Source organism: Gobio gobio (assembly GCF_949357685.1).
Source record: "Gobio gobio genome assembly, chromosome: 5".
NCBI classification, from domain to species: Eukaryota; Metazoa; Chordata; class Actinopteri; order Cypriniformes; family Gobionidae; genus Gobio; species Gobio gobio.
Genome location: NC_137101.1, coordinates 21931065 through 21950614, shown reverse-complemented (window position 1 = coordinate 21950614; position 19550 = coordinate 21931065). Strand labels below are relative to the sequence as shown.

Genomic DNA, 19550 nt, shown 5'->3' with positions numbered 1-19550 from the left:
CGAATTTATGTGCAGCTAACAAAGATATGTTCTAAGAACGTTTTGCTAACGTTCTCATTAAGTAATGAAACCATTACTATTCACTGAACATTCAAAACATCCATTTAAAAAGCTTTTTCTTGGTTATGCTAAGGGAACCTTCCATTTGATCTTTTTTAACATTATCTTATCTTTAACATTACAGGATTGTTACAGTAGCCTACTTTTGAATGTTCTGAACATTCTGAAATGTTCTGTTTAAAGCACATTATTAAAGACAGATAACTTTTGAAGGAACATTCTATTAATGTTATTGGAAGATTGTAACGTTGAGAAAAGCTTGCCAGTATCTTAGCTAAAGTTCAGAGAACGTTCCCAGTTAGCATGGTAATTTCCGTAAAAATTTTTTTAATTGTAATATTTAATTGATTGCTAATGTCTGTGCCTTTTCTGCTTCTTTTATTGCGGAGGCTTAGGCGTGCACTTTAAAATAACTACAAAATAATTTGGCAAAGTGATACGGAATAATGCAGAGCTTTATTGCCATGCAATTACAAAAAAATCAATCAACACCAGAGCATATCTAGTGTTATCAACCAATCAGATTTAAGCTTTTAACAACACAGCAGTATAAAATGTAATAGAATGTATTTAGTATTTTATTCAGACAGAAGCAAAAACGTGTAGCTGTATATTTGCCTACAAATACAGTATTAAAACCACTGTAGCCCAGTTTTACTGTCAAAAGAAACAAACCCCTACAAATAGTGTATTTGTTTTTGATTTTATGTAAGAAATCAAGTAGGCCTAAGTAAATTGCTTATTTAATGCATGCAGCAAATGGAAAGGTACTGTAGTCTAACTCACTGTAATGAAATGAGAATAAGCTGTGGCCACAACACAGGCGTGATGCTACTGCTTCCAGAACCACAAGAGGGCACAACGAGGAATAAATCATTTATTGATCAAACTGGACTGATTTTAAAATTGTACTTTGCAACAGACATACACATAAGACAGATTAAAAAAAGACCAAACATAAATATATAAATAACGATTCAACACTCATTGCTCAGGTGACACCAAATACCATTTATTAGGGCTTTACAAAGACTACAAAATCCCCCAGATGAATTAAATTGTGGTCTCTTTCTATTTACATGATATGTTACTTACAAATGTACAAAATATAAAACATCTACCAACAAATGTTCCACCTGAAAAGAAACATTTTCAAAGTAGTTCAATGTTATGCGCTCACCGGGAGATGCGTTTGCCATAACATCAAGAAAATTAAAAGACGATTTCTGATGTACCATGGACAATCACTATTTGTGTTTGAGGTTAGGGACCGTTAGGCAGTTTGAAACCTTTACTGCACTTCTTATAAATGTTTCTGTTGAGTACTTTTACACTGAACAATGGCTGACAAGCAAAGCATCAGGCACGGAGTCACAGAGTTTGGAGGTTACATACATAGCACCGCTGTAGTGCCGAGGAATCGAAAAGAAGCGCTTTCCTGAATCAACAAAAAGGTAGATTGGAAAGAATCAAAGGTTAAAGCCTGTAAAACTGTGGCAGTGAGAATGAGTTACTTCGTTTGAGCCAGAAGGTGAAGCTGGATGTGATCGTATAAGACAGAGACGCAAAGCTTTTCAATGGTTCACCTATAGCACCTTGTATGAAACACCTTGTACCTCCTGACCATGTACATCGAGCTAACAGAGATTCAGTTACTGTAAACATGTGCAAACTCTGAAAATATTCTCAAGTGAAAAGTCTTTCACAGTAACATTTCTGGGAAGTCGTAAGTGATTTACGGTGGACCTAAAAAGCGTTCAGACACTTTAGTCACACTTTTATGCATGAATGCCATTGCATTAGACTTGCATCTTCATAATAAATGATGCTAGATCTTCAACTAACTTACTTTTTCTGAGCCATTTTTGCAGTGTTTTTTTTTTTTGTTGTGATGTAGCTCCACAACTGGAACGTATCCCAATACTTTTTGGGTAATACTTTATTTGATAGTGTCCTAGTTACATGTACTTACTATAGTAATAACAGTAAATAATGCATACTTACAAGCAACTAGCCTTGATCCAAACCCTAACCCTATAGTAAGTATAAGTATATTATTTAAGGACACCTTAAAATAACCCTCATTTCCAAAATAAATGCCACATTGTTTGCTTTTCTCATCTAGTGCAATGACATTCATGCATTTTTAAAAGTCCCATGAATTCGAAATTAAGAGTTTTGTGGCTTTAGTCTGTGTCTTGTTAGTTTCGAGGTCATTAATATAATTTATAAGTTGGCAAAAAGACTTTATGCAGATATACACATTTAAAATGTACAGTATTTCTCTTTTAAACATATTGCAATCATAATGGACTATAAATATTGATGGCTTATCCTGCATTTAAGGGTGCATACACATTTCTGTCCAATCAAATGCTCTTTAGAATGAAAATATCAGCTATTTTCGGCAGTCAGGTTCTGCACTAACTTTTGGTTGTCAGAAAACATTCATGGGGTCTTTAAGTGTGGCTTACGTCCAAAGGGGCCAGTGTATCTGAAAGCTGCAAGACAGTGTAATGCAAGATAGATATGGTTGCGAAGATAAAACAGTGAATCGCTTCGGATGATTTTGCGCCCTTGAACAGTAAACTGACACTAAAGTTTTCTGAAATTGAAAAACACTTCACCTCTCACTGTACAGTTAAGAGCTCTGTATAATAACCAGTCATTACAAGACATATAAGGTTTGGACAGGTTGCTGGTTTGCTTCTTTTTTTTTCTTTTCTCAGTAAATCACAAGAGCGTAATGCTAGACTAGAAGAGCAGAAACGCAATACCGAGCGGGCAGAGTGCATCTTTAAGAGGCTGTGCAAGACTTGTATATTTACAATCACCTTTTCAACTGTGCAAAACCCACGTAGCAAACAAAATAAAGGATGAATGAACTTCGACTACACGAACACTGGCGCACGGGAGCGAAAAACGTTTCCGCGTGCACGTACACACAAACGGCAAAGTAAAAACGGCATGCTAGCGAAGCGACGCGTCGGATTTGTGCTCTCGATTCAAGTGATCCCAGCTCAACTGGGATTACATAAAGATCTTTTTTTACTTTTATACATTTGGACCGTTTTATAATGGCGTGTTTTACACTAAAACACTAATTGTAACAAAAATAAAATATGTGGACGTGGCATTTTTAGGAAAATGGTTGATCGGTTCTGTCCTAAGCCATCATTTCAGCGAAAAAAGGACAGCGGCACCACATTTAAATGTCTTCGGAGCTCAGCACATTTAAGGCAGCAAGAAAGCACCATTTTCTGGTCTTTTTCACAAAGCTGGTACACTCTCCTATAAGCAGTTGCCTCGTACCTGCGGTGAGGAGAAAACAACTACACACACGGCCGTGGGCTCGAACGAAAGAGGTCGGTGGTGCAGGAGTGCTGCAGGTCACTATATACGCTTGGCAGTGAAACGAGTGGTGGAGATTTGCGTATGATTTCACAGTAGCGGTAATGACACGTTGCACGTTTGTGCTTGTTGGCTAGAGGCGTTCCATGAATGGTGCTGGCGAGATGAGTGTAAACCACATGTTGGTTTTGGCACCACGGCAGCACCAGTGTTGTTGACTGAGGTCAGAATTCAGAATGTTGCCCTTTAGGTTTTTACACCTCAGTGAATTTAAAAGAAACACTTGCCTCTGTAAACATATTTAACTAATGAATCACCTCAAATTCCAGTTGTTTTTTGAATAATTATGTAAGCACACACACTTTTCGCCAGTGTCGTGTGTGCCACCAGCACCTTTTCATTCGCCGTATCCTGGACTCTGCACCCTTTTACCAGGCGTTTCATAAGCCTGTCTCATAAGCACAAGTCCTGTTGGCCCTTCGGTCTGTTTTTAAACCAATCAGAAGACTTCCTCTTCTAATGGGGCGGGGCTTAGAGGGCAGACTCCAGTGAGGAGTCCAGCAGGTCGTCGTGGTGACTGGCGCTGTCGCTGTCACAGCTCTGGGCACTGGAGTAGTTAGCAGCTTCCTGTAGCCTCATCAGCATATTCATCTAATGGACAGAGAAGGACAAATATATATGTTTGCAATGTGGAAGATGTCACTAAATATTGCTGTGTAACAGTCAGTGTCAGGGTTACAAGTAACAAATTACAAGTTACTTTTCAAGAGTAACAACGTAATGCATTTTTTTAAATTTTCACCATTATACAAGTTACTTTTTTAGATAAGCATATACTTCTCTATTTAGTTACTGACAAATACAATTCAAATGAATTCATGTCCTAGATCACTAGACTGTTGTAAACAATGTAATTAAACAATATTGCAAAAAAAAAAGCCAAGAATAGCTTCACAAAAGTAGCTGAAACGTTAAGATGTGTCACATTAGCGAAATTTCGCAGACAAAAAAGCTCCATTGTCCAATGTCAATAGTGTAGAGATGCACGAAGCTCAGCTCACACAAAAGTCACTTTCAAACCAAGCAGCGTTCTGGTAGTCAACATGGCGAATTCGCATGACCATCTTGAACGGGTTGCGAAATTTGCAACACGTTCTCACACCCAACTCGTCACATATTGATGCTTGGTCAGGACCCTTCGGCATCACTTTTTAACACACAGTGTACCCCTTTAGTGTCGTTTTTCGCTGTGTGGGGTACTCCATTGCTTTCAATAGCCCCTTTTCCACCAAAATTATCCGGAACAATTTGTACCAGGAACCCCCCCCAGACCTGCTACTGGCTACGTTTCCACTGCGGTCTAAAGTACAGTGAAGATTAAGCAAATTAGTCCAGAGACGTGGGACAGCGCACGACTGTTCCTCCCAGTCAGCGACGGACAGTAATAATTTTTTGTGCGATACTGTCTGCAACAATAACAAGTACGGAGGAGATGCAAGCAGTGCTGCTTTTGCTAGATATGTATTGGTTTACTAAAGATGTAATTAACAAAACAGCGGAAAAGAGACGAGCACTGATACTGAAGTGTATTCTGAAAGCTAGATTTAAAATAAGACAACGTATGTTATAATCAGCTATTACGGACATTGAGCGTGCGATTGCTGAGACAACGTGCGCCATCGGACAGAAAGAGCAAGACTGATATTTACTGAACGCAGAACGAACCTTGCAAGAATTTTAAAATTGCCGGTTGAAATAAAATGCTGCGTGAGTTCAACCAATCAGCGTGTTCAGCGCCCAAGTCCCATCCCCGAAAGTTCCTGAACTTTGAAAAAGTACTTCCTCGTGAGCAGGGCTACAGAGGGGGAAATATTTACCCGGAACTTCATTTAGACCCTGGTTCCTGCGGTCGAAACACACCGAGTACCACCCCAAAGTTCCTAGTACTGGGGAAAGTTCCTGCGGTGGAAACGCGGCTAATGAGAAACATATGGCGTCATAGACAGATGCTCTAAATAATAAGGCAGCGGCTATTTGTAAATAGCAACTAGATTCTATTAACACTAAGTGAAAATAGCAGCATTTCTTAGCAATCTGCTATTTACACTAGTTAGATGATATTTATACTTATAAATAGTGGCAGATATTATTTGCACTTCAGTGTTGTTGTACATTAAACAGTATGCAACAATAACAGAGTGTAAATTATTATATTTGTTAAAATTATAAAATGAATGCGGCCTTATTGGGCCAATAAAGCCCTACCTAAACCTACCCCTACACGTTAGACACTTTATCTCCCCTTTTCAAATATTCTCTTAATTTTTATTGAAAAAAAAGTACATTTCCGATCTGATATGAGATGAGAAAAGGGATTCGAGCGAGTTTGGCAAAAGGCGGATTCGAACCTCGAATTTGCGTCAAAACTTCCTTTACCTCTATACTATTGCCGTTATACACCAACAAGTGTCTTCCGTCCTTTTGTCTGGCCCAACCAGACGTCAGTGGGCCAAGTTAGTACAAATAGCATTTGCCAACGAGGCGGCCTATTTGCACTTGGTGTAAATAGACACTCCGAAATAATAAATACCTGTGACTGTACTTTTATTTGCCTCATATGTGTTTTATATTGTTTAGAAGTGGGTAGGTTTAGGGTAGTAGTGGGCTTAGTTGCTACAAAATATAAAAATAGCCTATAAATATTTATAAAATCATGTATACTTTCAAAAAATTATGCGTCTTGATCTGACGCACAAGGCAAAAGACTGAAAGCAATGTACCTTGCATGTCGAAAAATTATGCTAAAGGGGTACCCTGTGCATTAAAAAGTGTCAATATGTGGCGAGTTGGGTGTGAGAACGTGTAGAAATCTGTGAGGGGAAATATTTGCCCTCACGCAAAATTCTCACTTGCATGGATTCCTATTTAAATGACTTGCTTTCGCCTGAGAAAATTCACTGAGCAATGGCAAATGTGACGGCACCTTTCATTTCCACACAAAAGTAACACTGAAGTCCTTTTGATTAGGGCACATGCAATAGTATACCATGGTACTTTGAAATGTAACATTCCCCAACACTGGTCTTTGCTGAACAAATAAACAAACAAACAAACAAACAAACAAACAACACACTACTACAGTTTTACAGTATGAACTACTACACTTCACACAACTACACTACTGATGTTCAAAAACACAGCCACGAAGCTCGAAACGTATGGTGGTTACACAGCACTCATTTACAAACAAGGAACACCAATGACCATTTTAACACTGTAGTTTAACACATTTGGAATGTAACTATAAAAAGACAAACACTGGAACAAACACAGATAGAAGGAAATGTTGGTACCTCATCATTCACACAAAGACACAATAGAGAGAAACACTACAACATTAAAATCCTTAAATCTATAAACACAAGCGTTATCAGACTGAATTAGATCAAACTAATCACTGATATTTAAACAAACAACAGCAGTTTTGTCACCTTATAATCTCTGAATGTCTGTTCTCAGAAAGAAAAAAAAATGAGATGAGACAGCGCAATAATATTTGTTTAAAAGCCTTTTGGCAAAGCATGCCAGTGACCTCAGGGAGCCACAGTCATTATTATAATATTATGACAACGAAATGAACACTAATAGATATTTGATAAAAATGGAAATGGATTTTTGAGATTGGGTCTTATTTATGAAATACGAACAGAACAAATGTCTCTCAACTGAATTGAATGCAACAAGTTAGATACAAATGGTTTTGTGTATTACTTAGACTTATGTTCTGCCCATGTGTCCTGATTCATGAATACAGTAAGTCCCATTGCTTGTACTAAGTGCTGCCACCTAGAGGACGTTTATTTCGTAGTGCCCATTCAGACTTTTACATTACAGTTATGCCCACAGGAGGGTAGGAGAGGGCTGTTTTGTCACACAACTACACACTATACTTTTTCATATTTCTCCTTTTGACTGTGTATAAGAATACATGTTCGCTATCCTTACAAATACACATATAAATGGTAACCTGAAAAATCGACATTTATTTATTTTACATTGCTGTTGTTGGGCAGTTTATAGTCTACATAGAAATGTATCAAGTTAAAATATTTTGCATGACCAGTGATTTAGTACTATAGTTCTTAGTATCTTATAAAGTACAGTATACAATACCATACTATTCAAAAGTTTGAGGTATGTTTTTTAAAATACTTTTATTTAGCGAGGATGCATTAAATTGATCAAAAGCATGGGCGACATTCAAGTTTGTTTTTTGTACCTGCATCAGCAAATTATTCTCCGAAATTTTAAGCAAACTAGTTTGCTTGTTACTTGTTTATTTACATTCTTTTTTATTTAGGCTACTCATTTAGCCTATTTAGTAATTTACTTAATTTTGTTATCATGGAAAATTATGCACTCGAAATGTGAATCATTGTTTTGTCCATCATTTTGCCAGCAACTGGAGATAAGGAAAAATGCCACATCCCAATATAGAAAATCTTAAAGCGTGAGGGCGAGCCGGTGGATATAATATTGCAAACTTTGCACTAGAGTTATGCCGGTGAAGAAGTCTCAAACGGCAGTCAATTATTCACTACAGAAATTGAAAGTAAAAACTAACCAAGCTTTTGCAATCTGACGCTGCATTAACGGCGCATATTCCCTTAGAGGAATATGAGAGATTAATGTAATTTATTTTCTTAATATTTCACTTGTGGCCCATTGTGAAAATGTTTTATTTGCGTGAATCGAGTATTTCATGTTAAACAAGTTGTTTTTGAAATGAGGAGTAAGCTAATCTAACTAATCTTTATATCCTTGCAGCGCGTCGGTTATGCATTGATGCACTGTGAAATTATTGCAGGGCAAATTAATTGTAATATTCATTTAATAATAAAAGTAGCCTAATCATAATAATAATTTAATATGCCTTGCGTGCCCATCCGCTACTCCACTGTGATGGGCTGAACGGTGTCCACAGACATCAAAGTGATTACCCTTTTTATCCAAATCCACATGAATGGCTCATTTGCTGTAGACTAGCTTGACTCTCTGAACAATGAGTTTTTCTTCCTTATGCTCTGAACGGGCCATTCATGTGAATTTAGATCTCGCTCAGGACGCGCGCTGTCTGTGGACGCCAACTTGTAGCGGAGCTGATGGCTCACATCGGTAAACTCCATGACTTCAATAAATATTGGGTTACATCTGCCAATAGCTATTTAAAATTTCACAATATTACTGTATGTTTGATCCGACCCCAAACTTTCAAACGGTAGTGTATATCTAAATCAACTATGTTTTATGAAGCTATATTTACCAGTGGGTCTCCCTCTGTGTCGCTCTGAGATACTTGTTTGGAGGTGGCTCCATCTTTAGAGGAGGTGTAGCCATCATAGCCCACGTCCTCCGGCCGCAGCTGCAGCAGTGACTGGCCTTCATGCTGCAGGGAGGCGGAGCTCCAAGGGTAGGTGTCAATCACCCATTTGGAAGGGTCCTCCCATGCCGCCCTCTTACCATAGAGCTGGAGCGATGAGCCAAGCAGATAAAAAAAAGGTTTTAGCTATAAATTGTGAGAAATACCCATAATACATGAGTGTATGTGGTTAAATGTGTACCTGCAGTCCTTCTCGTACTGCTTCCAGTAGATATGGCACTAGAGAATAGTTCCAGAGGTCGGTAAACCACACACGTGAGCCGTCTGCATCCATTGGACAGGACAGGAACAGCCGAGGACCTGGAAGCAACATGATTTAACATCTCTGGGCAAAATAACCAAATCAAATATGTTAATTGACTTGTATGTTGTGTTTTTTTTTACCGATTGTGACATCTGAGGAGCTGTGAGCCTCTAAGAAGGAATTGAGGTGGTGCCAGGTTTTGGGGATCCAGTCGATGATTTTGATGAGGTCGTTACTGCGCATGTTCTTATCAATCTCAGTTTCAATCAGTTTTCTTTTCAGGAATCGGCCCAGGAAGCCCTTCACCGGCTCAGTGTGGTTGGCACACAGCACCCACCTGAAGGGTTGATGGTCTGATATTACACTGAGAACATGACTAGAAAGATCAGTGACTGTGTTGTTGTACTTGTATGTGTATGTGTGTGTGCAAGTGACAAATGTAAAATATGATCACTGATGGCCCCCATGTGGCGAGAGGCTAGAATAACAATCATCAGATGCTGTCTGTCTTGTTCACAACCATCTGTTACATTGATATGTCAAATATTTGAACACAGTACCTGAAGTTGTGATGCAACTCCAAGTTTGGAGATGAGGACACACCCTGGTTCATAGTTCCTATGACATATGGGCTGTGGAAGGGACAGATGCAAATAATTAGATGTAATTAATTTGATCAGTTTTACAAGGAAAATCCACTATAATGGGTCTATAACTGGTTGGATATAGACACTATAACCAACCAGTATCTGATTGGTCAATACAGCAAAAATACTTATAAGAAACCGTATATATAGTAATATTGTGAAATATTATTTCTGATTCTTCAGAAATCATTCTAAAAGACTGATTTGGTGCTCAAGAAACATTTCTTAACCAGTGCTTAAAACAGTCCAACAGTTAAAATCAGATTCTTTTATGAACAAAAAGTTTAAAGTAACAGCATTTATTAAAAACAGAAATATTTTGTAACATTATAAATGTCTTTACTTTCACGTTTGATCAATTTAATGTGTCCTTGAACAAAAGTATTAATTTATTTTTAAAAAAAAGCATTTGGGTAGTATATATAATATTTACAATATTGCAGATCTCTAAAAGCTAAATAAAAATATAAAAAAAAGTTCTCAAATTTGGGATAATAATAGGAATCATCACCATTTGTGATATTTGCAGTTGAGGAATCCATTGAAGATGTCACTGAGGGAGCCAATATGATGGAGGTTATCCAGAATAACTACAGTGGGCAGCTCGATCTCACACTCCTCTGTGTTGCACTGCTCAGCCAAGCTAGAGAGGTACTGTCGAAGATCCTGCTTTGAGCAAACATAAAGCACATCTGTATTACACATCTGAACTTTGCCATTACTTTAAAGGTAACAATAAGTAAGTCATTCACAGGTTGATCTCCTCCGAAATGTGTAAGTCTGTGGTGCTTTCGAAACATTGCTCTTTGTCTTTGTTGCATATTGGTAAATATTGACGAATGAAAGAGTTTAGAGCGGGACTATATGTTGCGGGAATATATGACTATTGGTTCAGCCAACAGCAAATGGGGAGAATCCTTGGAAAGCCTTTTATAAAACAATTATTTTTTTGGCAATTTATCAATTAGTTGCCAGTGGGGCACCTTAATGGGGTCCTGTTTTGCTTTTTCACTTTTTCAACTTTAGTTAGTATGTAATGTTTGCTGTTTTAGAATAAAATTATTGGTTACAAAATTAAATAACCCAGCCCACAGAATACACAAAAAGGGGACAAGGCCTGGTTGAGCTGCGGTAGAGAAGACATGCTTTATAGCGTGATGTTGAAGAGACGCTGTTTTTTTCCAAAACCCTTTAGTTTGGGCAGACGAAAAACAGTGGTTAAAATGTAGGGTGAATTCAGGTTGATTGGGACATTTTTTCCAAGTCATCTCAATGGAAAAAAGTGTCCCAATCACTCTGAATTCACCAATTTTTTTTTCTGCGTGATGCACATTTTACGGAGGACAGCTTTCAGAACCTAAAAGAGTACAATGCCGGCTACACACAAAAGCTTCTCCTGAGAGATGGAGCAATTGCCATTTTGTTTGTACAATCAGTTGTTTATGGATCACGACCTGTGAGTATTTATTATTTGTTGTCATGTTTTCTATTAACCCCTTTCCCCACACCCTCCATTTTGGCAAGTGGGGCATACATGACATTCCCAAAATAAAAAGGTTGCTGCTCATAAGTCATTCTGAATAGACACATAACCAATATATATTTAGAAAGCCAACACTTAAGAGTTTACAGTTCAAGATTTAGAATTACTCAGACTGTTATTAATATGGATATATAATAAGCTCAAACATAAATATTATTTAAATGTATATAAATATTGTGTGGCTGTTGTGTAGCTGAAGCCACAAGTCTGCTCATACTTCATTTAAAATCTGAGGCAGTTATCTCTAAAACAATGACATTTATGAAAACAATTTTAAGACCATGTCATGTGTGTTTTTAGAGAAGGCTAATAAAAATACTTATTGTCCCCTGTAAGCTCCCTTTGCAGTCTATGTCTGGTGTGGCGAACTGCCCCATTCGTGTTTCTATTGTTCCACTCAGCAAACCTTTCACACCTCTGCCATGAGACCTAATCATCACTATTGTATCATTATTCTTTTGTTTATATTCAGAGGCTATAAGCCTTTATTCTGCATTATTCTGCTTTCCCATTCACATTGCTTTGACCCCAATATACATTTATCCACCTATTATAAATAGTCAGTTCCAATTATAAGTTTTATGTTGTTGCTAGCCTGCTCGCTAATATTAGTGTTGATGAAGTGTTTAGCTATGGGGCTCTCGTTTTTGTAAGACCGATTCAGTGACATATTTTGTTCACCAATCCTTAGGAACTAACCACTCTGAAACGTCCTGTAAAATCTGTGGCAAAATTGACGGCATCAATAATGTTTACACCTGAGCAGATGAAACTCACGGTTATGATAAGGGGCCTGACATTTCCGGAACACGCTGTGAGTGGTTCGCCAATCACAACACACTTGGTCAGCTGACCAATCAGAGCATATTTTGTATTTTGGAAGTAGGGGCTTAATCGAAACAGGAACTAAATGGCGTTTGAGTCAGACTGGGAAGAGAGGAGCTGCAGTAATGTAAAATATGTGAAAAATAATGCGTTTTGTGAACAATCAAGCATGAAAACCTATTCTAGTACACCCCCACAGGGCATAACAGGACCCCTTTAAAATAAATGCTTCCTAGAATGGAAATACACACCTTGCTGGATTTCTGGTCCACGTTGAAGCTGGCCAAGTTAGTGTCGGTTACCTCTCGACCAGTCTTGGAGATGATGTAGTAAGCTAGTTTAGTGGCTAGGTAGGATTTGCCAGTTCCACTAGGACCGGACAAGATAATTCTACGGTGCTCCATCAGCAGGTTCAAATAGCGTTGAATGATGGGTTTAGGGATCAGTGTATCAAACACCAAGTCATCAATACTACCCTCCTTCACACCTACATAAACAGAAAGACATTTGACTTCAAATCTTTGCTGCACATTTGACCTCTTTTGAGGACCCTACAAGAACCTTTTGAGGTTCCTCACCTTTGAGGCTGACTTTGATGACGTTGTTGTCGCCCACCAGATATCCACAGGGCAACAGTTCAGGCACCTCAGAAGCATGAGATCGGACTACATCCCCCATCCTGTAGCACACTATACTATCGGAATTCAGGCCCAGACTGGTCAACGGGTCCACACGGAACACATACTCCTTAATGCAAGAAAATGAGTCTGTTAGGCCAGAAATATTGCAACTGAAATATATTTGCAAAAGACTAAACTGGCACCTTAAACAAGCGTCGTATTACACCGTCCAACACGTCCCACTTGGTCTTGCCACTGACGCCAATGGAGCCAATTAGATACACCTTCTTCTGCATAGCCTTAGATGATGAGGAGGATATGAAATTATGCTTGTTTATTAGTATTTTAATTTCAAAACCGCTTCGAAATTAAAACAGGCTAGTCAAAATCACTCTATACCTTGGTCTTGTTGGAGTCGCTGTTGATGGTGACCACTATACGGACACTCCTTCCCTCTTTGCGTAGGTTGCCCTCATAGCCATCATCCAGAAGAATATCTGTGCACACAAACACAAACTTCAAACTCACTGCGTGACAAAAATATCAAAGCCTGAACAACTCAAAAGACTTATCGCCAAGTGAGTCATTGAATGTGGGGGAGAAGAACCTTTTCAGCGCTGACAAATTCGGCAAGCGGAAACACTAATGTTCAGCTTTGACTGTAGTTAAACGCCGACCACTTTAAGCTTTGTTGTCTGCGGGGCTGAGCTGTTTGGTTTTAACAGGGCTTTGAATAAAGGAAGAAGGCTGTTAGTGGAGGAGTGCAGCTTTGATGGGCCTTGTACGAGGAGCTTGGTGAATGGGCAGAAGGGAGGCGCTTTGTATTCATCCTGCACAAGGTTCTGCAGAGGAGTGATAACGTCCCTCCACCACACGTCCGCCCACGCTCTAGTGCTTCTCCACGCATCTCTCCATCAATTAAGCAGCCCAAAGTCCTGAGAGAGCGCAGAAGTCACTACTTTTAATTAGCCGGAGAGAAAGTGAGTCCTCGCCACCCCGCCCCAAAACGTGGCCACATGCACGGCGTTCAAATCCTCCCTTACAGAAAAGAGGCCATTTCACTCTTCGCTGCGTTCTTTCTCTTCCCGCACAGCTGTGAAATAGTCTTTCCCATGCCAGAGTTTTCATTAGCTCCACACCAGAATCATCAATAATACAGACATATGCAAATCTACACTGCAGTCCATGAGCTGAGCACACTGGTGGAAAATGAAATCATCCGATTGAAAAATATCTATCTGGTCACTGTCGGCGAGATGATTATTTATATCAAGTTTGCTTGCAACGTTTTTAATTGTGACCTCATATCCCAAATAGAACCAAGTCTCACAAGGAAACACCAATTTAACACTGTTTTTCCATGTATCATCAACACATTGAGCCATACAAATAATCATTACCAGGAGTCCATAAAGGTTTGGATATTGTGGATGTCTTTGAGGTTGTGATGTGATTAAGTTCTTAATGCCTGTTCATTTCACACCAAGAATGAAAACTATAACGATAACTATTACCATTAAGTTTTAAAAAAATCTCTCAAACTCTATCATAGTCCACCGCACAACTACAACGATAACGAAACAGAGGAATGATATTGTTCGATTTTTTTTCCAGTTAATGAACTATAAAAACTCAACATGTTTATGTACAGTATGTTGTTATATTTCAAACCGATTTATGTAATACACAAATGTCCTCATTTTGTCATTCTAGCTACTTCTATAAATTACTCACATCTGAATAAGATCCAAAGACTTTTCAAAGTCCCTTAAAACAATGGTTAGAGCGACATTTTGATGGTATGCACTTAAACATTGTTAGACCCAAATAACTCCACAATCAAATTATAAAGCAAAGCCTGACCTGACATAATGGTGTCGGTGATGTTGAGGTTGTTTAGAGACAGCCCCAGAGATTGCCGTGAGGATGAGGAGGACGTGCTGGAGGTTTCTGAAGGGGGGCGGGCTGTTTTAGCAGGTGTGGCAGCAGGTGTTGTGTTGCCACTGGACTTGAGTCTGTCATTCTCTGCCTTCAGTAGCTCAATCTCATTCTGCACATAAAAAACAGGAAATGTCAAAACTACAATGATAGCTACAATAAAACTACATTGCCGTAACTGAACAGACATATGCAGTCAACACATACTATAAAGACTAGAAAAAAGTAACTTTCCCACACACTTCAAAACTGAAGTATGCTTTTGTGACATACTAAGAAGATTAAGATTTGCTTTCTGTGGTCTAAGTTTCTAAACTGTTTCGAAAGCTTTTAATGTCTGTGAGAAGTTAGTTTAAAGATTTCTTTCATCTTTAGATTAGTCTTGTGTGCCAGGCTCGGCAAACCGGTGCTAAGGAAAAGCTCAGACAGATACTTCAAGAGTATGAATAACACAGTTTGGTTGTTTTATCTTGGAATTAGAGCAATTGCCTTTTATCAACAGTTACTTTGATCTTAGTCATTCAGTCACCCTGTTTCATACTTTAAATGATTCAGTCCAAGTGTTTCCAAGTGTTTGCTAGCAAAAAGTTCCTTAAACAAATCAACTCTCTTTGGAGTTTATTTTTATTATAATACTTTAATATTTTAAAATACATTTTCATATAATACTATAATTTCATACTGAAATAGAAAACAGTTCATTTAAATTGCAAAAATATTTTACAATATTACTGTTTTTATTGTATTTTTGATCAAATAAATGTATTTTTGGTGAGCATAAGAGACATTTTTCAAAAGCATACACTGCAAATCCTAATATGTTGGCAGAACAAACAGTTGCATCCAAATTTTCAAGTTAACAAACTCCACGATTAAGTACAATTTGTTGGCCGCACAGACAGGGTTTAGATTAAGCCAGAATAAGTTAGCTCAGTTAGGGCATTTAAGTAGCTTTTATAAATGTGCCTTAGAAAATCGTGAGACAAAACAATGATAGTGACATATTTTAAGATAATCTAAGACATGTACCTATTTTAGTCTGAGAAACCGGGGGATTATGTTGATTTTGTACTACACTAACATGTCAATTGCAATTTAACTGAAATTTATAAACATCATATTAACTCAAATCTTTTACTACTAGCTGCTTGCTAGCAATAGCACACTTGCATGTAACTAGCAAAAAGACGATCACTATACATTTGTCTGCATACATAGTCTACAAACATTGCAGTCCATCTTCAACCTAACTACTGGCTCTAATATTCACCACAAATATAAATCCCAACATGAACACATAATATATATTAATCTTGTGCAAAAACACCCAAAATACCACTTAATTTCAACATTTATTCTCCTTATGCAGTCTGATGCAAAGCAAGCTGGGAACTAGAACTCTGCTGTACTCATTCAGTTTAAATTCAGATTAATATAATCAGTTACTGAGTTCAGTTAACTTTTTCCCTATCAGGTATAATAAACTTTTAGTAATATTTGCATGAAATAAAGTCACTTAATTTGGTAAATTTTACTGTTAACAGTGGAATCTTACTGAGATTTCCATAGATCACTGAATTCCACTAAGACACTGGATTAGAAGATATTGATATAATGTTGCAGGGCTCAGGAGTGAGTCAGCATGTATACGTGTGCATGTGTGTGTACCTGCATGCGGTTCATGGCTTCTCGTATTTGGTCAAGATGGTGGGCGGAGCTTAACGCCTCCAGTCTGATATCAGTCAGCTTCAGCTCCTTCTCTCTCAGCTCGTTCTTCAGCTGAAGGATAATCTCGGCCTCAGCCTCTGTACATTCACACAGTCTGCACAAACACACACCGTACAGGGAGGAGGGGATCACAACACTGTTACACATCCAAGCTATAAAACACAGGCGGGTTTGATACACAACAAACTCCTGGAGAATTAGATGTGGTCAGAATATTAATATGCACAAACACTTTGATGCACACTAATTCACACACTTTGTGTTATATATTTGTGAGGGGCGATTGCTGCATTCCATTCAAAGTTGGAAGTGAGATAATCGTTCTTGTAGCATTCTATTGCTCATAAATGTGTGTAAAGGTCCCTAGGGGCTATGTTAGCCTGACATCATACTTCTCCACACTTTGACTAAATTGAAGTTGTGAATTTATGCATTTGAAGAACTCAGACTTTTAGTGGAATTCTATTGGGTAAAAAAATTCTAGATACCCAGACAGCAAATAGTGTCAGCCCAGATCCGGGCCAACGCTATGTTGCGGTCTGGGTAGGAAATTCCAACATTTCGAGCTGAATGGAATGCGGCATTTGAGATCACACTCATGAGCAACACAAACAGGAAGTGGGAATCCTTCATGTTGTCCATTATTAAGGCTTGTTCAAACAAAGAATGATAACTATAATGATAACTTTATTACTGTTCAAACCAATGCAAAATATTGTTCTGTTTATGATAAGTGCACTTCAGTTAGGTCATCTGCTGCTTTAAATGCTCAAGCTCTTTAAAGCAGGATGGATGGAAGTAGAACGATTATAAACTCTTAAATTATCATTATCATCATAATTATAGTTATCATCCTTGGTGTGAAACGGCCTTTAAGCACAGGCAAATTATTGAAGTTAAAGCAATGTATAGTAAAGAATATTTGAATGCTTTTTTTAAACCCAGGTCAACTATTTTATTTCTAAACTATTTCTATTATAATTAGATAAATTAGATTAGATTTTTAAGCATATATTCAAAACATTTTTGAAAAAACTTTTCGTTTTTTATTTAATTAAATTTTTTTAAAAGTCTTACAAATTAAATGTTTGTCACTGAAATATAGGGGAAGGGATATCTTTTGTAATGATTTTAGTCACTGCACACTCTCAATCCTTCCCAGCATGCCACACTGTGCCTGTTACCGAGATCTGTGCTTGTAGACCACATGACCGTTTGACTTTTTCTTTGGCATCCAAATGGGGGAGGACTTGCTATCACAAAAACACTTGCTGAAGACACATGAAATTGAGGAACAAGGGCAGAATACATATATGATTAAGGGATAGGATGAAATATAAGTAAGATTATCAAAAAAAGAAAGAGAGCAAAAACCAAAAAAAATGACATCTCGGCAAAACAAGCAATAAAAGGGTAACACTTTATAATTATAATACTGATCCATCATTAATGAATAACTACACAGGAACAAATGAGTCATGCAGTATTAACACTCAAGTAACTACTTATAACTAACAAGAAACTCTGATTAACAAATTAGTAAGTAATAGTGCTCAGTTGAATATGGTAGTTCACTATTAGCTAATCAATAACTCCCAGAGGACTACTAAGAACTACTATATACAGGTTCATAATTAACATGAATAATGCATAATGTACAGTATAATCAATTCTAAAGTGAAGATCATGGTAACCCACTAGTAATGACTCAAGTTTTACAACATCCTTCTAAAGGATTTACTAATTATTTGGATCAGTATTTAAAAGTGAAACACATGATAACTCTCTAGTAATGACTGAAGTCATTGCAAGCTTTTGAGTTTTTTGTAAGGTTTTGGATAGTAACACTTAAGTAATTACTAGTGGGTTACCATGATCTTCACTTTAGAAGATTGATCCAAATAACTAGTAATTATATAGAAGCATGTAGTAACACTTGAGTCCGTACTATCCAAAACCTTACAAAAACATCAAAAGTTTACAATGACTTCAGTTATTACTAGAGAGTTATTGTGTTTTTCACTTTAGAATAATGATCCAAATAATTAGCAATTCCTTCTGAAGGATGTAATAATACCCGAGTCATTACTAGTGGGTTACCATGATCTACACTTTAGAATTGATTATACTGTACATTATGCATTATTCATGTTAATTATGAACCTGTATATAGAAGATCTTAGTAGTCCTCTGGGAGATATGAAAAAATGTGTAGTTATTGATTAGCTAATAGTGAACTATTCAACAGAGAGCTATCACTTACTAATTAATTAATCAGATTTTCTTGTTAGTTAATAGTAGTTACTAGAATGTTAATACTGCATTACTCACTTGTTCCTGTGTAGTTATTCATTAATGATGGATCAGTATTCTAAAGTGTTACCAATAAAATTACTGAAACACAAGTGGAAGTCACTGGTGATATGTGCAAGAGTGTAACTGAAATAGAAACAAATGATATTAAAACATAACAAATATGTGCACATTTAAGCATCTACTATATTTCATAGATGTACTGTATGTGCGTCTGTACTCACTCTGTGGTGGACGGTGATGAGCGCAGTGGTTGGGGGGTGCTGGTCTGTCTGTTGGTGTGTTGTAGTTTGGGTGAAGAAGGGAGGGACGAGTCAGTCATCTCTTCAATCTCATCATGAGACGATTGGGGCTTGTTGGTCTTTTTCTTGCTGAAGGCCTGCTTAAAAGAGCTCCGCAACTGTAAGAAAAACAAAACAAAACACAACTGATCATAAATTATCTTCTGTGGTAACCAAATGCATGCCACAATGTCTGAATGTAGCCTGAAACGTTCATTCAACAAGGTTAAAAATAAGGTGATATGGTTGATGTAACATTTTGAGAGGGTAAATAACGGCCTGCTCGTATAATTCACTGTGCAGAACTAATTAAGCAGCAGAAACATATTGGTATTCAGTGGGGCTTGGGAAGCACATATTTCTATGGAAACACTTAGGATTGGGGGGGGGGGGTTGCAGTTTGTGTGTGTGTGTGTGTGTGTGGGGGGGGGGGGGGGGGGTGGGTTATCAGAGGCAAACGGTCGCAGTGATGTGGGAAGTGAAAACACTGACCTGGGCGGGGATGGAATCAGCCACCTATGGACAAAACACACTCAGTGTTATTATTGACTCAAACGTTC

At 37.8% G+C, this 19550-nt stretch overlaps 1 protein-coding gene across 1 annotated transcript in view; it reads right to left on the bottom strand.

The window, feature by feature from the left end:
* Nucleotides 1-1052: 1052 nt before the first annotated feature.
* Nucleotides 1053-19550, bottom strand: part of nav3 (neuron navigator 3) — a 170504-nt gene continuing 152006 nt past the window's right edge. Inside the window, exons 28-41 of the mRNA XM_079817471.1 lie at nt 19483-19506; nt 18934-19109; nt 16337-16490; nt 14594-14780; nt 13130-13227; nt 12934-13029; nt 12689-12857; nt 12362-12597; nt 10254-10408; nt 9656-9727; nt 9236-9432; nt 9033-9151; nt 8735-8938; nt 1053-4062 (exon numbers count right to left, since the gene is read on the bottom strand). Coding sequence (XP_079673597.1) covers nt 3943-4062; nt 8735-8938; nt 9033-9151; nt 9236-9432; nt 9656-9727; nt 10254-10408; nt 12362-12597; nt 12689-12857; nt 12934-13029; nt 13130-13227; nt 14594-14780; nt 16337-16490; nt 18934-19109; nt 19483-19506 — 2007 coding nt within the window. The 3' untranslated portion in view covers nt 1053-3942. The remainder of the gene's footprint in view (nt 4063-8734; nt 8939-9032; nt 9152-9235; nt 9433-9655; nt 9728-10253; nt 10409-12361; nt 12598-12688; nt 12858-12933; nt 13030-13129; nt 13228-14593; nt 14781-16336; nt 16491-18933; nt 19110-19482; nt 19507-19550) is intronic.